Source organism: Haliaeetus leucocephalus, unplaced genomic scaffold (genome assembly GCF_000737465.1).
Source record: "Haliaeetus leucocephalus isolate CR32 unplaced genomic scaffold, Haliaeetus_leucocephalus-4.0 Scaffold330, whole genome shotgun sequence".
Lineage (NCBI taxonomy): Eukaryota > Metazoa > Chordata > Aves > Accipitriformes > Accipitridae > Haliaeetus > Haliaeetus leucocephalus.
Genome location: NW_010972766.1, coordinates 5,486 through 23,229, shown reverse-complemented (window position 1 = coordinate 23,229; position 17,744 = coordinate 5,486). Strand labels below are relative to the sequence as shown.

At 52.5% G+C, this 17,744-nt stretch overlaps 1 protein-coding gene across 1 annotated transcript in view; it reads left to right on the top strand.

The window, feature by feature from the left end:
* Window positions 1-17,744, top strand: part of ZAN (zonadhesin) — a gene marked incomplete at its 3' end in the record, with an annotated part of 22,595 nt that overhangs the window by 191 nt on the left and 4,660 nt on the right. The window contains exons 2-15 of the mRNA XM_010571480.1: window positions 1,929-3,152; window positions 3,251-3,582; window positions 3,835-4,402; window positions 5,500-6,101; window positions 6,565-7,132; window positions 7,810-8,396; window positions 9,339-9,906; window positions 10,577-10,776; window positions 11,310-11,451; window positions 12,011-12,342; window positions 12,881-13,454; window positions 14,212-14,810; window positions 15,691-16,255; window positions 16,722-17,326. Of these exons, the coding sequence (XP_010569782.1) occupies window positions 1,929-3,152; window positions 3,251-3,582; window positions 3,835-4,402; window positions 5,500-6,101; window positions 6,565-7,132; window positions 7,810-8,396; window positions 9,339-9,906; window positions 10,577-10,776; window positions 11,310-11,451; window positions 12,011-12,342; window positions 12,881-13,454; window positions 14,212-14,810; window positions 15,691-16,255; window positions 16,722-17,326 (7,466 nt within the window). The remainder of the gene's footprint in view (window positions 1-1,928; window positions 3,153-3,250; window positions 3,583-3,834; window positions 4,403-5,499; window positions 6,102-6,564; window positions 7,133-7,809; window positions 8,397-9,338; window positions 9,907-10,576; window positions 10,777-11,309; window positions 11,452-12,010; window positions 12,343-12,880; window positions 13,455-14,211; window positions 14,811-15,690; window positions 16,256-16,721; window positions 17,327-17,744) is intronic.

Here is a 17,744-nt window from a genome sequence, read left to right as displayed (position 1 = left end):
AGACTTTATTGACCTGGTTTTCGTTTGGTTTGGGTTTTTTTTTCCCTCGGGGGAAAAAAAGCCCTTATCTTATTTGGGCTTTTTGGCCACAAAAATGTCTTTATTCCCTGTGTCTTTCAAAAAAAAAAAAAGCCCTTACTCCCTCTCCCCTCCCCCCCCAAGTCATTATTACCTGTTTTCTTTCACCCAAATGCCCCATTACCAGTTCTTTTTCACCAAAAAGCCCTTATTACCTTTTTTTTTTTTTTCTTTTCAGGAAAAAAAACACTTATCACAATTGCCTTACAGGAAAAAAGCCCCTTATCACCTTTTTGGGGGGCAGAAAAAATCCTATTTTTTCACCAACCCCCCACTCTCACCTCTCTGTTTCTCAGCAAAAAACCCCTTTTAGCTCCTTTTCTTTCAGAAAAACAACCTGATTTATTTTTTCTTCCAGCAAAAAAGCCCCTTTTACCCATTTTTATTTCTAGCCAAACTTCATTATTCTGTTTTTCAACAAAGTGCCCTTATTCCCTGTTTTCTTTAAGGGAAAAAAGTGCTCAAATTAGCTGTTTTTACCAAAACAGCCCTTATTACCTGGGATTTTTTTTCAGAAAAAACCCTTATCACCTGCTTTTTCTTTTCTTTTTTTTTTAATCAAAGAGCCCTTATCACCTTTTTCCCCAGCAGAAGCCCTAATTTCCGTTTTTTTTTTCACCAAAAAGTCCATGTTACCTATTTGGTTTTGAGCATAAAGTTCTTATTCCCAGGTTTGGGAATATTTAAAAAAAAAAAAAAAAAACAAACCAATACTTCTCACCAGTTCATGATACAAAATGCCATTATTCCCTGTTGTTTGGGTTGATTTTTTTTAAATTATTGTAAAATAAAGAAGCTGTCGTGGTTTTTTTGTTTGTTTTTTTTAGGAAACAGCCACACACCTGGCTGTGTTTTTTCTTAAAAAAAAAAATTTTTTTTTTAAAAGCCCTTATTACCTTCTTTTATTGGTTTTGTTTGCTTTTTTAAAGAAAAAACCTTACTGCCTAGGAGTTTTTCATCAAAAAGCCCTTAAAACCTGTTTTGTTTTCACCAAGAATCCCTTATTACTTATTTTCTTTTCAGAAAAAGCCCATATTCCCCATTCTTTTTCAGCAAAAGACTCTTATTTTTATTTCCCTCAGCAACAAAAGCCCTTACTACCTGTATTTTAGGAATTTTTACTGCAAGTTTCTACAGCAAAAAAAAAGGTTTATTTCCAGTGGAGTGCTTTCAGGATTTTCTACTGCAATTTCTGCATCCAAAAAAACCCTTTTCCATCCTTTTTTTTACCATTGGAACTTTCTGCAGGTTTCTTCTGCAAAATGCCCCTTTTCCTGATTTTTATTTTTTGGGCCTTTCTATTGTTATTTCTACAATAAAACAGCTTTATTATATGCTTAAAAAAACCACACACACACTCACAAAAAAAAACCCCAAAACCCAAACCTCACACTTTCTATCACAATTTCTGCAGCAAAACACTTTTATTCCCCATTTTTATTTTTCAAGACTTTCTAACTGTACATTTCTGCAAGGAAAAAAAATCCAGCCTTATTCCCTCATTTCTAATTTTCAGAAACTTCCGTTGCCATTTCTGCAGCAAGATTTATTTCCTCGTTTCTTCAGAACTTTCTCCTGTGCATTTCTGCGGGGAAAAAAAAAAAAAAAAGCTATTCCCTTTTTTTTTTTTTTCCCCAGAACGTTTTACAGCAGGTTTTTTTAGCCCCAACCCCCTCATTCCTTGTTTTTTGCCAAACTTCCTATTGCACGTTTCTAAAAAAAACCAAAACCAAATCAAATTTCTTGATTTGGGTTGGGGTTTTTTTGGCCGAAATTTCTACTATAATTTCTGCAGCCAAAAAAAAACCCCCCAAAACCACCCCGACCCCTATTTTCCCTTCTTTTCCCAGGTTTTTCCACCGCAACTTTCCGCGGCAAGGAATTCCTCACCGCCTTCCCGCAGAACAACGATGAAGGCATCTCGCCCGACCTCCAGCTCATCTTCACGGCTCACGGTGCCTCCACCCAGGTGACGGTGACGGCGCACGGTGACGCCTTCACCCGCACCGTCACCCTTGGCAAAGCCGAAACGCTTTCCGTCCACGTCCCCGGCCACGTGGAGATTGTCGGCACCCAGATTTCGAATAAAGTCGTCTCCGTTCAGTCCACCGAGGAGATCTCCGTGGTCTCCGTCAGCGCCAAAAAGCACACCATGGGGGCCACCGCCGTTTTGCCCGTAGAGAGTTTGGGCCACCGATACTACCTGGTGACGCCGGAGGACAACAGGCCGGACGGCGTCAAGCAGTTCGTGGTGGTGGCCGGGAAGACTCCGGCCAGAATCTCCATCAACGTCAAAGGCCAATTTTATTACAACGAGAGGAATTACACCCCCGGGTCCACCCTCCGCATCTTCTTACACCCCTACCACAGCTTCCAACTCCAAAGCAGCTACGATTTATCTGGCACCAAGATCACGTCGGACAATGCCGTGGCGGTCCTCAGCGGACACACCTGCGCCAAGGTTCACACCGCCTGCGATTACGTGGTTGAGCAGCTTCTGCCGGTCGCCGCCTGGGGGAACGTCTACGTCGTACCCCCCAACCCCTTGCAGAAGAACGTGGACTTCGTCTACGTCGTGGCAGCCGAGAAAGCCTCCATCACCTACAACACGGGTACTTCGGCTGCCACCAAGGACATCGCCGCCGGGGAGGTCCACAAGTTCAACGTTAACCAAAATTTATTTTTTTATGTGAGTGCTTCGGCTCCGATTCAGGTGGTTTTCTTCTTCACCGGTGCCCATACCGGCTTGATTGGGCAAGACCCCTTCCTACTCAACATCCCACCCGTCTCCACCTACTGCACGTCCTACTGGGTCAGCAGCTTGGATGACTACGAGAACCACGTGGTCCTCATCGCCCGTAACGCGGATGCCAACGCCGTCACCCTCAACCAGAAGATGGACAGTACCATCTCCTGGCAAGCGATTCCCGGCACAGACTTCTCCTGGGCCGCTGTCACCATGAACAAGCCAGGAGAAATCCGGAGTGTCGAGCACCGGTGGGCACCCTTTGGGGTCCTTGTCTTCGGCTTCCAAAATTACGCCGGTTATGGCCTCACCGGTCTTTGCGCCGCGAGTAAGTAGGGCCAACGCATGGTTGCATCTTGCCAATGGCTGGGTCTTCTCCGTGGTCGCCATCCATGGGTGGTTTTTTATTTTTCTCTTTTTCTGCAGCTTCTGCTCCACATTCCTGTGAAGATGAGGGCTGCGGGAGCTATGAGATAGTGGAGACGGAACTAAGGTACATCCAAGAAACTGCCTCGACCTGCTGGGCCAGCGGCGATCCCCACTACCAAACCTTTGATGGGAAAGCCTTTGATTTCATGGGCACGTGCACCTACACCTTGACCAAGACCTGTGATTCGGATCCCACCCTGCCCGTCTTCAACGTCGAGGCCAGAAATCAACAAAGGGGTAACCCAAAAGTCTCCTACATCGACTCCGTGACCGTCTATGCCTATGATGTTACCGTCACCGTGGTCAGGTCTGAGAATGGGATCGTGAGGGTATGCAAGAAAAATAATTATCAAATCCAAATCAATGTTATGGTATTTCACTGGAATAATGTATTTAACCATGATCTTAAGGGTCTTTCCCAACCTAAATGATTCTATGATTTGTCATGCATGAGTCGATGACGCTACTGCGTGGTCACCTCTTGCAAGAAGACGCCTCAAAGCTCAAAAAAATCCTTTTTTTTTTTTCCCCATGTTTGATGCTGTTTGTTTTTCACATTGTGTTTTTTTTTTCTCCTCCAGGTGAACAACCATCGCTCCCACCTCCCCATCTCCCTCGCCCAAGGGAAACTCCACCTGCAGCAGAAGGGCAAGTCCGTGGTGATTAAAACCGACTTCGGGCTGAAGATCCTCTACAACTGGGATGACCACATGGTGGTGAAGCTCCCCAGCACGCTCTTCGGCAAAGTGTGCGGGCTGTGCGGCAACAGCAACGGCAAAGCCTTCGATGATGCCCTCATGCCCGATGGCAACCTGGCGGAGAACGCTGTGGAGCTGGGCCGGAGCTGGAAGGTCCCCAAGAGCCACCGCTGCTGGGACAGCTGTAGCGGAGACTGCAGACGTTGCCGATGGGACGAAGAGGCGAAGTACGTTGGGGAGACGTCGTGCGGGTTGCTCACCCAACGCTCGGGGCCTTTCGCGCGCTGCCACGCCGCCATCAGCCCCAAGGTCTACCAGAAAAACTGCATCTACGACCTCTGCATGAATGACGGGCTCCACCTCAAGCTGTGCCAAGCCCTCAAAGCCTACGCGGATGACTGCCAGGAGGAAGGAATCACCATTTCTGACTGGAGGACGCTGGCGCGTTGTCGTGAGTAGCTCCTGGTTGGCAGAAAATCCTCTCCCTGGGTGGGCAGGGGGCCGCGACCTTAATTAAGGTGGGTGTGATTAAGGGGTGATGGGATGGGAATGAGGAGAAAACAGGTGCAAAAGGGAAATTACATCATCGGGAGGGTTTGTTTCTTCTTAACGCTGTCAAGCAAGGTGGGGCCAGCTCATTTTTGAATCAGGCTGCACAAAGCTGGGCCTGAAAGGGCTCGGGGTTCCAAGCATCGTAGACTCATGGGAAAAGGTTATTGCAGCAAGTCCAAGCAGAAAGCCCAGGAAATCCAGGAAGACTCCAGAAAGTCTATGTGGAAAGTCTGTGTAGAAACTCCAGAAAGTCCAAGTCCCAAAACTCCGTACAGAAAGTCTGTGCAGACTCCCCAAAACCTCTGCTGAAAGGTCAGAAAGTCCATTCAGAAGGTCCACAATGTCCTTTGAGACTCCCAAAAGTCTCTGCTGAAAGGTCAGAAAGTCCATTCAGAAGGTCCACAATGTCCTTTGAGACTCCCAAAAGTCTCTGCTGAAAGTCCATGTGGGCTCCAGAAGCATGTCCATGCAGAAGGTGCAGGGAGTCCATGGAGGCTCCCTGAAATCCATGCAGAAGGTCCAGAAAGTCATGGTGACCCCAAAATCCCACTAGACAGGCCAGTAAATCCAAGTCCCCAAAGTCTCTGCAGAAAATCCATTCAGAAGGGACAGAGAGGCCATGGAGACTCCCCAAAGTCTCTGCTGAAAGTCTGGGGAGTCCATGCAGGCTTCAGAAACTCTGTGCAGAAAGTCCAAGTCCCGAAAGTCCAAGTCCCGAAAGTCCAAGTCCCGAAAGTCCAAGTCCCGAAACTCTAAGTCCCAAAAGTCCATGCAGAAAGTCCATGGGGACTCCCAAAAGTCCAGGTAGATAATCCAGGGAGTCCATGCAGACCTCAGAAGGTCCGTGCAGAAAATCCAGAAAGTCCACGACGACTCTCCAAAGTACACGTAAAACTCCAGAAAGCCCCCACAGGTTTTCTTAGCGCTCAGCCGCACCTTCTTACGGCTGAGGAGCTTTCTCTCCACCGTGACCGCGGTGTCCTGCCCCTTCCACAGCTCTCCTCTGCCCGAAGAACAGCAATTACACCGCCTGCGGCACCGCCTGCCCCGCCACCTGCAACAACGGCGCGATGCCCGCCGACTGCGCCGCCTCCGCCTGCGTGGAGACCTGCCAGTGCCAGGAGGGCTTCGTGTTCGACCACGACGAGTGCATCCCCCAAGGCGAGTGCGGCTGCGTCTACGAAGGTCTCCTCCACGGCCTCCACGAAGAGTTTTGGGGGGACAGCACCTGCACCAAACGCTGTGTCTGCGACGCGGAATCCCGGAGGGCCGTGTGCCGTTCGGCCGGCTGCCGTGCCGAGGAAGAGTGCCGGGTGGAGGACGGCATCCAGGGTTGCTATCCCAAGAAATACGGGACCTGCGCAGCGACCGGTGCCACCCACTACGAGAGCTTTGATGGTGGGAAGTTCATCTTCCAGGGCACGTGCATGTACCAGTTTGCTGGGTTGTGCCAGAAGAACCAAGGTTTGGTGGACTTCCAGGTGCTGGTGCAGAACGGCCGCCAGGACAATGAACTTCTGGCCTCCATTGCTCTCGTGATGGTCAAAGTCTACGGCAAAACCATTGTGATCAGCCAGGAACACCCCGGCAAAATCACGGTGAGTTTAGCAAATGTTTCTTTACCTAATCTCCACGTTCTTCACTTTCTGCTCCTCACCCCAACCTCCTTGTCCCATTTCTTCTCTTCCACCCTCGCTCCTCTATTTTTTTTGTCTGTATTGGGTAATGCTGAATATTTTTCTCCAACTATGCCGCCGAGATCCAGAGCTACCAGGTCTGTTTCCCCCACGTTAATCAAGATGAGATTTAATCCCCTAAATAGAAGGATCTCCACCTGAAGCGGGAGATTGGTGCGTGATATAAGCCGTGGAGCCTCAGGCAGCATTCACGTCAAAGCTGGTGGGCAGCTGTACTTGGCGCAGATGATTCAATCCAAAAAATCTTCGTCTGCATGATTTGGGTGCTTCGGCTGGAGCCCAAATGGCAGGTGGCGTGAAAAGACAATTTGCCTTTACTGTTGGATACCAAATTTTGGTTGTTTTTTTTCACTTTTGTCCCCAGATCAGTGACCGGTTGGTCAACCTACCATATTACCAGAAAGATAGGAAGATCTCCGTCTACAGAGATGGGCAGGAAGCGGTGGTAGAGACAGACTTTGGCCTCACTGTCACCTACGACTGGCAAAGCCGAGTCACCACGTCAGTGCCCAGCACTTACGCCAACACCCTGTGCGGCCTCTGCGGGAACTACAACGGGAAGGCGGGTGACGAGATGATGACGAAGAACGGCCAAGTGACGTCGAACCCCGACGCCTTCGGACGCAGCTGGAAGGTGACCGACGTCCCAGGTTGCGTGGAGCTGTCGAAGGTGGAATGTCCTACCATGGCAGTGGCCCTGCAGCGCCAGGAGGTCTTGAAGTTGGGTTGTGGGATCATTCCGCAAGTGGATGGACCCTTCGTAGCTTGCCACACTCACGTAGACGCCAACAAATACTTCCAAAACTGCGTGCATGATTTTTGCCTCTTTCCGCACCAAGAAGAAGTGATATGCCGGATCATCGCCCGTTATGCCGCTGCCTGCCAGGCTGCCGGCGTGATCATTGGGAAGTGGAGGACAGACGATTTCTGCAGTAAGTTGGGCTAATTGGAGGGGTTTCTGCTTCGTGAGGGGTCACGAGCGTCAAAGGGAACCCCATTCCTGGGCCAAACCCATGTGGGGATGAAGCAGAGGTCCAACCTAGACTTTGGGTGCTTTATCCCACCCAAACTCTAGGTTGGTTCCATCATCTCTGTTTACAGCCAATGCCCAGAAACCCTTCCAGGGAACAAGATGTCTCATCTGGCTACGACGGGTCGAATAATTTAGCCCCAATAATCACCAATCCCTTTGCATTGAGTAAAAACGAGAGGGAGGGCTAATTGCCTGGATTGCTTAGAGGGCAAACCGCAGGAGATGAACCAAAAATATCTAAATTAGGGGCGAGGGACCCGCCCGGGAAGTCAACTGGGGACCCAGTGTGGGAGCGATTCTGTCACTTGAGGGAATGTCCTTATTTCCTTGATGATAATGGGGAGAACCAGGTGATTCGGGGGCTAAAATCCCCACCTCCAAAGGGTTGACATGTCCCTTATGGACACCCCTTCCCTCATCATGTCCACAAGGAGGAAAAGATGAGATTTAACCATGAAGCGATTGGGTCAACCAAGATCTACATCTGGCGAACCTCATGACCAGGCGCAACGGCATCCCGAATTGCAGGGAAATTGCAGGAAATTGCTCCTAACGAATCTCCTTGTCTCGTGGCAGGTCCTTCGTGTCCTGCGAACAGCCACTACGAGATCTGCTCCCAGAGCTGCGGCCAGACCTGCAGCAGCATCTACGTCCCGGTGAAGTGCTCAGAGCAGTGCAGGGAGGGCTGCGTGTGCGACGACGGCTTTGTGCTCAGCGGCGACGAGTGCGTCCCCATGTCCCGGTGCGGGTGCCTCCACCAGGGCTTCTACTACAAGGCGACGGAGACCTTCTTCTCCACCAAGCAGGAGAAATGTCAGTGCCAGGCTGGCGGCATGGTCAACTGCCAAGAAATTTCTTGCCCTGCAGGCAGCGAAGGCAAACTCGTCGATGGCGTCTTCCAATGCCAACCCACCGCTCCCAGGGCCTGCGTAGCCACCGGTGACCGCAACTATCTCTCCTTCGATGGGTTGGCTTTCAACATCTCGGGCACCTGCTCCTACGTCCTCACAAAGACCTGCGGCGGTGACAGCGTCGAACCATTTGTCGTGAAAATCGAGAAGGACGGCCGGCAGAAGAGGAAGGCCTCCGGCATCCAAGCGTTGTCCGTCGAAGTCTACGGGCTCACGTTGACCTTGACACGAGGCAAGAAGGGAGATGTCATGGTAAGGTGGTACTTGGTCATCCGTCTCTTTCCGGGCCCAAACGTGCTGGTGACAAAGTCTGTGGGGTGCAATCCCTATTTTGGGTTGCAGTCCCTATTTTGAGTTGCAATCCCTATTTTGGGGTGCAATCCCTGTTTTGGGGTGCAGTCCCTATTTTGAGTTGCAATCCCTATTTTGGGTTGCAAGCCCTGTTTTGGGTTGCAAGCCCTATTTTGGGTTGCAAGCCCTATTTTGAGTTGCAAGTCCTGTTTCATGTTATAATCCCTATTTTGCGGTGCAATCCCTCTTTTGGGCTGCAATCCCTATTTTGGGTTGACTTTGCCATGAGGCGAGAGGGACATGGTCCCTGCCCACGTGGGGCGGTCCACCTCTTTTAGGGTATGAACGTGCTGATGTCAAAGTCTTTGGGCTCGTGTTGACCTTGACACGCGGCGAGAGGGGACCTGTCACAGTCAAGTCTGTGCTTTGTGCTCCATCTCGGTTTTGAGGGCCAACATTTTGGTGGCAACGTCTACGGGCTGCTGTTGACCTTGGTGTGAGGCAACAAGGGACCTGTCACGGTGGATCGTGACGCACAGCCGTACCGCTTTTTGGTTGCAAGCATGTCGGTGTCAAAGTCTACAGGCTCACGTTGACTCTGGCATGAAGCAAGAGCTGCGCCGTCACAGTGAGGCCATGTTTTGTGGGCCACCTTTTTTGGGGTGTGAGCAGGGGAGCCCAAAAAATCAGTTTTCCTTGATGGAGGGAAGATCTCACCTCTATCTCCAAGGCAAAGCCCTGCTCATCCCCACTTTGCCTTCCAGTTTCAAGGTGGGAGCCATAAATTCATTAAAAGGTTGGTTGGAAGGTGTTTCCCCCAATATTTTTTTGCTCCTGCCTCCGTAGTCTTCTCCTTGTAGCATCCTTGAGGCTCATTGGAGGATTTCTCTCTCTCGGACCCAGGTGGACTCCATACTCCACCACCTCCCGGCCATCCTGAGCAAGGGACGGGTCCAGGTGCACCAACACGGGACGGGCGTCCTTCTCCAGACCGACTTCGGCCTTCTCATACGTTATGACCTCCACCACTACGTGGCAGTGACAGTCCCGCAGACCTACCAGGGCCACCTTTGCGGGCTCTGTGGCAACTACAATGGACAACCAAAGGACGATTTCCGCCTCCCCAGTGGCCAACAGGCCGCCAATGCCATGGTCTTTGGTTCTGCCTGGAAAACGTCCGATGCGTCCTGCAGTGAGGAGTGCCCCAAGGACCAGTGCCCCGTCTGCACAGAGGAGAGGAAGGTAGTCCTCCAGGAACCCAACTACTGCGGCATCCTCACGTTGCCGAAGGGTCCCTTTGACTCCTGCCACAACCTCATCAAGCCAGACCTATATTTCCAAGCCTGCCTCCACGATCTTTGCCTCACCGGAGGGGACACCCGTGTCCTCTGCCAGAGCATCCAGAGCTACGCCGCTGCTTGCCAGGACGCCGGCGGCGTCATCGCGGCTTGGAGAAGACCGTCCTTCTGCCGTAAGTTGGGGCATCGCGGGTGGGAGACGTCCTTCATGGCCGGGAAGTCACATCTTGTTGGGATTAATTGAAAAACAGGCAGGGCTTCATAATTTATTTCTAAGGGACGCTGGGGTCGGATGTCTGCGCTGACCACCCTCGATGGGTGGGGTGATGCAAATGGTGCTGTTGGGTTGGGAGGATGATGATGGCATGAAAATCCTTGCACCCGGGAAAAGCCAATGCAAGGGGGGGGGCATTTTCATTGACGCTGGGGATAAATGAGAAAAGCCAACGCGAGCACCAACCGGGTGTGTTTTCATCCACGGTTTGGGCAAGCAGGAGAAACCAACGTAAGTGCCAAACGGGTGGGTTTTCATCAGCATTTTGGGCAAGTGGGAAAAGCCAACAGAAGCACCAAACAGGTGCATTTTTGTTGGTATGGGGTGAAAAGCCAACGCAAGCACCAACGGGGGGGTGAACTTTCATTGACACGGGGGGAAAAACGGGAAAAGCCAACAAAAATTCACTTTGTTGGTGCTTCTGTTGGCTTTTCCCACTTGTCCCCAACACCAAGCACCAATAGGTTGCGTTTTCACCGGCGTTGGGGCTCTGCCATCTCCTCGGGGTGCAACCCCCCTGCTCTTCCACCCAATGTTCAACCTTGGGTTGATCATCGTTCTCCTTCCAGCCCTCAGCTGCCCGGCCAACAGCAACTACTCCCTCTGCACCAACCTCTGCGTCAACAGTTGCGCAGGGCTTGTGGATTCTTCTAAATGCCCCAAAACCTGCATCGAAGGCTGCCACTGCAATAAAGGGTTCATCTTTGATGGGCAGGGCTGCGTTCCCGAGGACAAATGTGGATGCTTTGTGGATGGGAAATATTATAAGGTAGGAATGTCCCGAGTTTGGGGGATTTTTTTTTAACATTTTCCTCCTGCGTGCATTGCAGCACGTTGCTCCAAAGGCGACGTGCGCATGGCCCAAAGCAAGAAAAAGAAAAAAACCAAAACCAAACAACCAACCCTCAAAATCTTCCATCTGCCAAGCGATTCTGTGGTTTCACGTGAAGAAAACTGGAGCATTTCCATCTCTTTTATCACTCAGCATAAAGGTGCTAACACAGATGTGAATACCCAGATAGTAGCAATGCTTTCCACACCTGAAGGCGCTAAATAATAATATATTTTTCCTTCAGAGGAGGTGGAAGAGGGCAAAGGGATTTTCTTTTTTCCCCTGCATTTTTTTCCTTGCAACAAAAGAAATCAATTCCTCAGCAATTCTGCATTTCACAAAGCTGCTTATTCTCGCCGGTAGACCTCAATATATTAATTTTTTTTCCCCCTTCTACATGTTTTTATGCATTTCTGTGTAACGCAGTTTGCTTTTCTAATCGCGACACTTTGCAACCTCTCGCCCCGCAGCCCCATGAGTCGGTCTGGAAGGACAACTGCCAGCAGCGTTGCACGTGTGTCCCCGGCAAAGGCTTGACATGCAGCAGCCACAGCTGCACCGATGATGAAACCTGTGAAATCCGGGATGGGATCTTGGGTTGCGTCAATCAAAGTAAGGAAAAATGGAGTTGCTTGAGTTAAAAAAAAAAGGGAGGGGTGGATCTTGGAGCTGGAGTAGATCCTGGGGCTGGTCTGGATGTTTAATTTAGAGGTGCAGGCTGAGGTGCAAACCTTACAGCAAAGGGAGATGGAGGCTACGGAGCCCGTCTCCCACCCTAAGAGGGTCAGGGATGCGATGGGAAAATTTTGGAGGCCCAAAATGCTTCAGAAAAGCCACCCCTTGGCTTTGCGTTCACTCCCATGGCCTGTTTTAACCACTCACCTTGCTCTTGAAGGATGGGTGCAATCTTGGGTAAGGACGAACCCAATCTTGACGCTTTTTTCCATGAATGGGAGGGGGGAAAAGACAACTGAAAAGGGGAAATTTGGGTTGGGCGATGGATCGTTGTGCTCTGATTTACATCTCAGAGGTGCCGATCTCCTGCCAAAGCCCAAGGGAGAGCAGAGGACGCTTGGTGGGACCTCAACACTGGTGAAGACGCTTGGTTTGTATGGTGACATGCGATGTCCTCCTCACCAAGGACTTCTCCCACGGTTTCTTCTCCTTCCAGACCCCTGCAAAGCCCTTCAGTGCCGGCCCAAGGAGAGGTGCAAGTTGAAGGGTGGCCAAGCCAAATGTGTCCCATCCCTGGTTGCCAGCTGCTGGGCTTGGGGGGATCCCCACTACCACACCTTCGACGGGCTCGATTTCGACTTCCAAGGCACTTGCACCTACACCATAGCCGAATCCTGCGGGAACGACACCAGATTGGTGCCCTTCAAGGTGGAGGGCAAGAACGACATCCGTGGTGGGGTGAAATCTGTCTCCTACGTGAGCTTGGCCAACATCAAGGTCTATGGCCAACACGTCTCCATCCACCTGAGGGAAGTGGGCAAAGTCAGGGTGAGTTGGCGTAAAATGGAGGGAAAATTGGCTTTTCCCCACCTCTTTTTTCATCCACCGCTTCCCCACCTCCTTTTTTGTCCATCTCCTCCACCACATTCAACCCCCTTCCTGCTCCATCAGGGCCACCGTTATTTTTTGGCTAAATCAATCAAACCGCAATGTGGATTTTGGGAATGTTGGGGTATGCCAGGAATACACTGCCTTGCATGGGGCAACCCGAGGTGGTTTTCTGCCCCTTTGGGAAGCCAAAATGACCAAAAGTGGCTGCAGTAGGTCTCCAAGAAACCTCAAAGCGGGTGGAACGCCCCTCTGGGAGGTTTGCGGTGGCAGCTGTCGGGTGAGGCAAAAGCGAAGCCTGACGAAGGCAGCGATGTCATGAAACTGGAGGATTTTTGCTGCACAGAGCATCTCGGCAGGCCCCCCGATGAGGTTGACTCCAAGTTCTGGATCTTGCCCGGAGGGCACGGACCTCTCGGTGGGTGTTTGCCCGCGGCGAGGTGCGCGGCGCTCACGTCTGGTTCCCCCCCACCCGCAGGTGAACGGGGTGGTGACGCTGCTCCCAGTAAGCCTGGAAGATGGCAAGGTGCAGGTCTTCCAGAGCGGGCTCCGAGCCGTGCTGGAGACAGATTTTGGGCTCCGGGTAACGTACGACTGGAACTGGCATCTGCATATCGACCTCCCCAGCAGCTACTACAAACACACTTGCGGTCTCTGCGGTAATTTCAACCTCAAGCCCGAGGACGACGTCCCCGAGAGCGGCAGCGACCTCAACACCTTGGTGGCCTGGGCCGGAGACTGGAAAGTCCTTGACGACGACGACCCGTTTTGTTGGGATTATTGCGAAGGCACCTGCCCAGTGTGCGAGGAGGAGAAAAAAGAGCTCTACGGGGGCAACCAGTACTGCGGTCTCATCAAAAAAAGCTTCCAGGGGCCCTTCAAGGCTTGTCACAACATCGTCAAGCCCCAGGAGTTCTACCGCAACTGCCTCTACGACGTCTGCATGAGCAACGGGGCAAAGAAAATCCTCTGCCAGGTGCTGGAGTCTTATGCGTCCACCTGCAAGAAGCACGGAGCTGTCGTGCATGACTGGAGGACGCCGTCGGGCTGCCGTAAGCAACGGACTTCCTCCTCGGTCTATGTGGTTTTGCAAAAAAAAAAAAAGGGGAATATCTAGCAGGGGATGATGCATGCGAAGCACTCGGTGTTATTTGCACAGGGGGGAATATCCAGCTCCGGGTTGTTGCGTGCAAAATAATCGATGCATTTGCACGGGGTAGTATCCAGCCTTGGGATGTCGCATGCAAAGTACTCGGTGCATTAACACGGTGCAATATCCAGCCCTGGAGTGTTGCACGCAAAGGGCTTGATGCATTTATATGGCGCAATATCCAGGCTTGGCCACGTTGGATGCAAAATACTTGATTCATTTGCAGGGGTGAATATCCACACCTGTGTATGTTGCACGCAAAGCACTCAGTGCATTCACACAGGAGGATATCCAGCCTTGAATCTATGCAAATATCCATGCAAATCACTCTGCACATGAGCACGGGGGGGATATCCAGCCCGGGATGGTGCATGCAAGCGCTCAGCACGTTTGCTTGGTATAAAATCTAGGCGGGATGTTGCATGCAAGGTGGTCTCCACAAAAACACGGTGCAACATCCGTCCCCGGGACGTTGCATGCAACGTGCTTAACGCATTCACACGGTGCAATATCCATTCCCCGGGACGTTGCTTGCAAATCGCTCGGTGCATTCGCGTGGCGCAACATCCGTCCCCGGCACGTTGCGTGCAAAGCGCGTGTCGCATGAACTTGCTGCTGCATCGTCCCCCCCCCAATTACTCCATTTCCTCCCCCCACAGCGTTGCCCTGCCCCAAAAACAGCCACTACGAAGCCTGCGGCAACGCCTGCCCGGCCACATGCACCAACCAGGATGCGCCCGCCGCTTGCACCCAACCCTGCGTCGAAACCTGCGCCTGCAACGAGGGCTACGTCCTCAGCGGCGGCCAATGCGTGGCGGTGGCCAGCTGCGGCTGCACCCACGACGGTCATTACTACCGTCCCGGTGAAGAGTTTTGGGCCGATGAGACCTGCCAATCTCGGTGCAGGTGCGACGCCGATTTGGGCATGGTGGTGTGCAAGGAGGCCGGTTGCAAGTCGGGCGAGAGGTGCGCCGTGGTGAAGGGCGTGCGGCAGTGCGTGGCCAAGAGCCGCTCCATCTGCGTGGCCACCGGCGACCCCCATTACACCACCTTCGACGGGCGCCGCTACGATTTCATGGGCACCTGCATCTACCGGTTGGCTGGCCTCTGCTCGGACGACCCCACTCTTGTCCCCTTCACCGTCACCGTGGAGAATAACAACCGGGGCAACCGCGTGGTCTCCTACACCAAGGAGGTCACCTTGACGGTCTACAACATGACCCTCAGCCTCAGCCAGGCGCACCCCAAGAAGCTCAAGGTAGGGGAGAACGAGGTGCCGGGGAGTTGCGAGGTCATTGCGCGGCACCTGGGTGGGCTGCAAGGTCGTCGTGTGGTGTTTCGGTGGGTTGCAAGGTCATTGCATGACGTTGGGTTTGGTTGCAAGGTTGATGGATGGTGTCCCATTGGGTTGCAAACTCATTGCATGACATTTGGATGGGTTGCAAGGTCCTTGCGTGACATTTGGTTGGGTTGCAAGGTCCTTGCATGACATTTGGTTGGGTTGCGGGGTCCTTGCGTGACATTTGGTTGGGTTGCGGGGTCCTTGCATGACATTTGCATGGGTTGCAGGGTCCTTGCATGACATTTGGATGGGTTGCAAGGTCCTTGCATGACATTTGCATGGGTTGCAGGATCCTTGCGTGACATTTGGATGGGTTGCAAGGTCCTTGCGTGACATTTGGTTGGGTTGTGGGTTCCTTGCGTGACATTTGGATGGGTTGCAAGGTCCTTGCATGACATTTGGATGGGTTGCAGGGTCCTTGCATGACATTTGGTTGGGTTGCAAACTCATTGCATGGAGTCTGGGGGGGGGGTTGCAAGCTTGTTGCATGGTTTTCAGGTGGGCTGCAAGCTCATTGCATGATGCCTCGTTGGTTTGCAAGGTCATTGCTTGGCATCTGGCTGGATTTCAAAATTGTATGGCATACGGTTGAGTTGCAAGCTCATTGCATGGCGTCTTGGTGGGCTTCAAAGTCGTTGTGTGGCATTGTGGTGGGCTTCAAAGTCATTGCATGGTGTCATGGTGGGCTTCAAAGTCATTGTGTGGTGTCGTGGTGGGCTTCAAAGTCATTGCGTGGTGTCTTGGTGGGCTTCAAAGTTTTTGCATGGCGTTACGCAAACTCATGTTGCCCTTTCAGGTCAACGGGATCCTGGTGGATCTGCCCTTCAGCCATGGCAACAAGCTCCACGTCTACCTCAAGGGCTTCCACGGCTTCATCAAGACCGACTTTGACGTCATCGTCACCTTCGACTGGTACAGCTACGCCAGGGTCATCCTCCCCAACACCTACTCGGAGGCCGTCTGCGGCCTCTGTGGCAACGCCAACGGCGACCCCGAGGACGACTTCAATATGTCCAATGGGCGGCCGGCTACGGACGAAATCCAATTTGCCGACTCCTGGAAGGTGGCCGACGTCCCCGGTTGCTGGGCCGGTTGCACCGAGGATTGCAAAGTTTGCACCGAAGCGGAGAAACGTGCCTACCGGGGCAACAAACACTGCGGGTTCCTGATAAAGAAGGACGGACCCTTCAGCGCCTGCCACAGCGCCATCGACCCGGCTCCCTACTTTGACGATTGTCTCTTCGACACCTGCCTCTACAAGGGGCACCAGGAAACCGTCTGCAGCTCCATCAGCGCCTACGTCACCGCCTGCCAGAGCCAGGGCATCCGCATCAAGCCGTGGCGCACTGCCGCCTTCTGCAGTACGTCGGGCTTTGGGGCAAGGGGGATCTCCTGGGGGTTGCATGAACAAAAGTGCTTGGGGTTGCACGCACGAAGGCGGTTGGGTTTGTCCGATGCTTTTTTGCTTGCACAAAGGTGCTTGGGGTCGCCCAACGTTTTTTTGCTTGTGCAAAGAGTTTGGAGTCATACGCTCAAAGGCAGTTGGGTTTGCCCGACGCTTTTTTGCTTGCACAAAGCGTTTGGGGTCACACACGTGAAGGCGGTTGGGTTTGTACACATGAAGGCTGTCTGGCTTGCACGGAGGTTTTGGGTCTTGCATGCATGAATTATTTGGGGCTTGCAAGCCAAAAGCCGGGTTTGGATGAAGTTTTTGCATGCAAGGAGGCTTTCTATTTTGCACGAGGGGCTTTAAGGGCTTCCGTGCACAAAGGTTTTGGAGCTCTGCAACCACCAGCCCCGCTGATTTCCCACCCACCCCTCCCACAGGCCCCGTCTGCCCCCCGAACCAACACTACGAACTCTGCGGCCCAGCCTGCCCGGCCACTTGCCGCGGCCAAACAGAAGCGGAGGAATGCAAAGAAGCCAAATTCTGCGCCGAAGGCTGTTTCTGCAACGAAGGTTTCCTCCTGAGCGGCGACCGCTGCGTCCCCTTGGCCGAGTGCGGTTGCTCGCACGAAGGGCGCTACTACAAAACGGGCGACGAGTTTTTCGCCTGCCCTCGTTGCAGCGAGCGTTGCGTTTGCCGGAAAAACGGGGCGGTGGAGTGCCAGCCGGCGGGTTGCGCCACCGGCGAAGTGTGCGCGGTGCAGGACGGGGTGCGGGGCTGTTACCCCGACGCGTGCGGGCGCTGCGAGGTGCTGGGTGCCGTTTCGTACAGCACTTTCGACGGGCGCCTGTTGCATTTCGCCGGCACTTGCACCTACACGTTGGCGAAGGTCGAGGATGACGATCCGGAGCATCCGCTGGTGCCCTTCACGGTGGAGGTGGAGAAGGAAGGCGGGAAGGAAGGAGCGACGTTGATCCGCCAGCTGTCGGTCACGGTGCACGGAGTCACCGTCAGCATGAGACGGGGCACCCAGTGGGAGGTGACGGTGAGTTGGGGGGTTCGGGGGTGTCAAAAAGGCTTTGGGGTGCAAAAAATGCCTTGGGGTGCAAAAAATGCTCTGGGTTGTAAGTCCGGTTTTGTGTTGCAAGCCCTATTTTGGGTTGCAGTCCCTATTTTGAGTTGCAATCCCTATTTTGGGTTGCAATCCCTATTTTGAGTTGCAATCCCTATTTTGGGTTGCAATCCCTGTTTTGGGTTGCAATCCCTATTTTGGGGTGCAACCCCAGTTTTGGGTTGCAACCCCATTTTTGGCTGCAATCCCTATTGTGGGTTGCAAGCCCTATTTTGAGTTGCAAGCCCTGTTTCGGGTCGCAGTCCCTATTTTGGGGTGCAATCCCTATTTTGGGTTGCAAGCCCTGTTTCGGGTTGCAATCCCTATTTTGGGTTGCAATCCCATTTTTGGG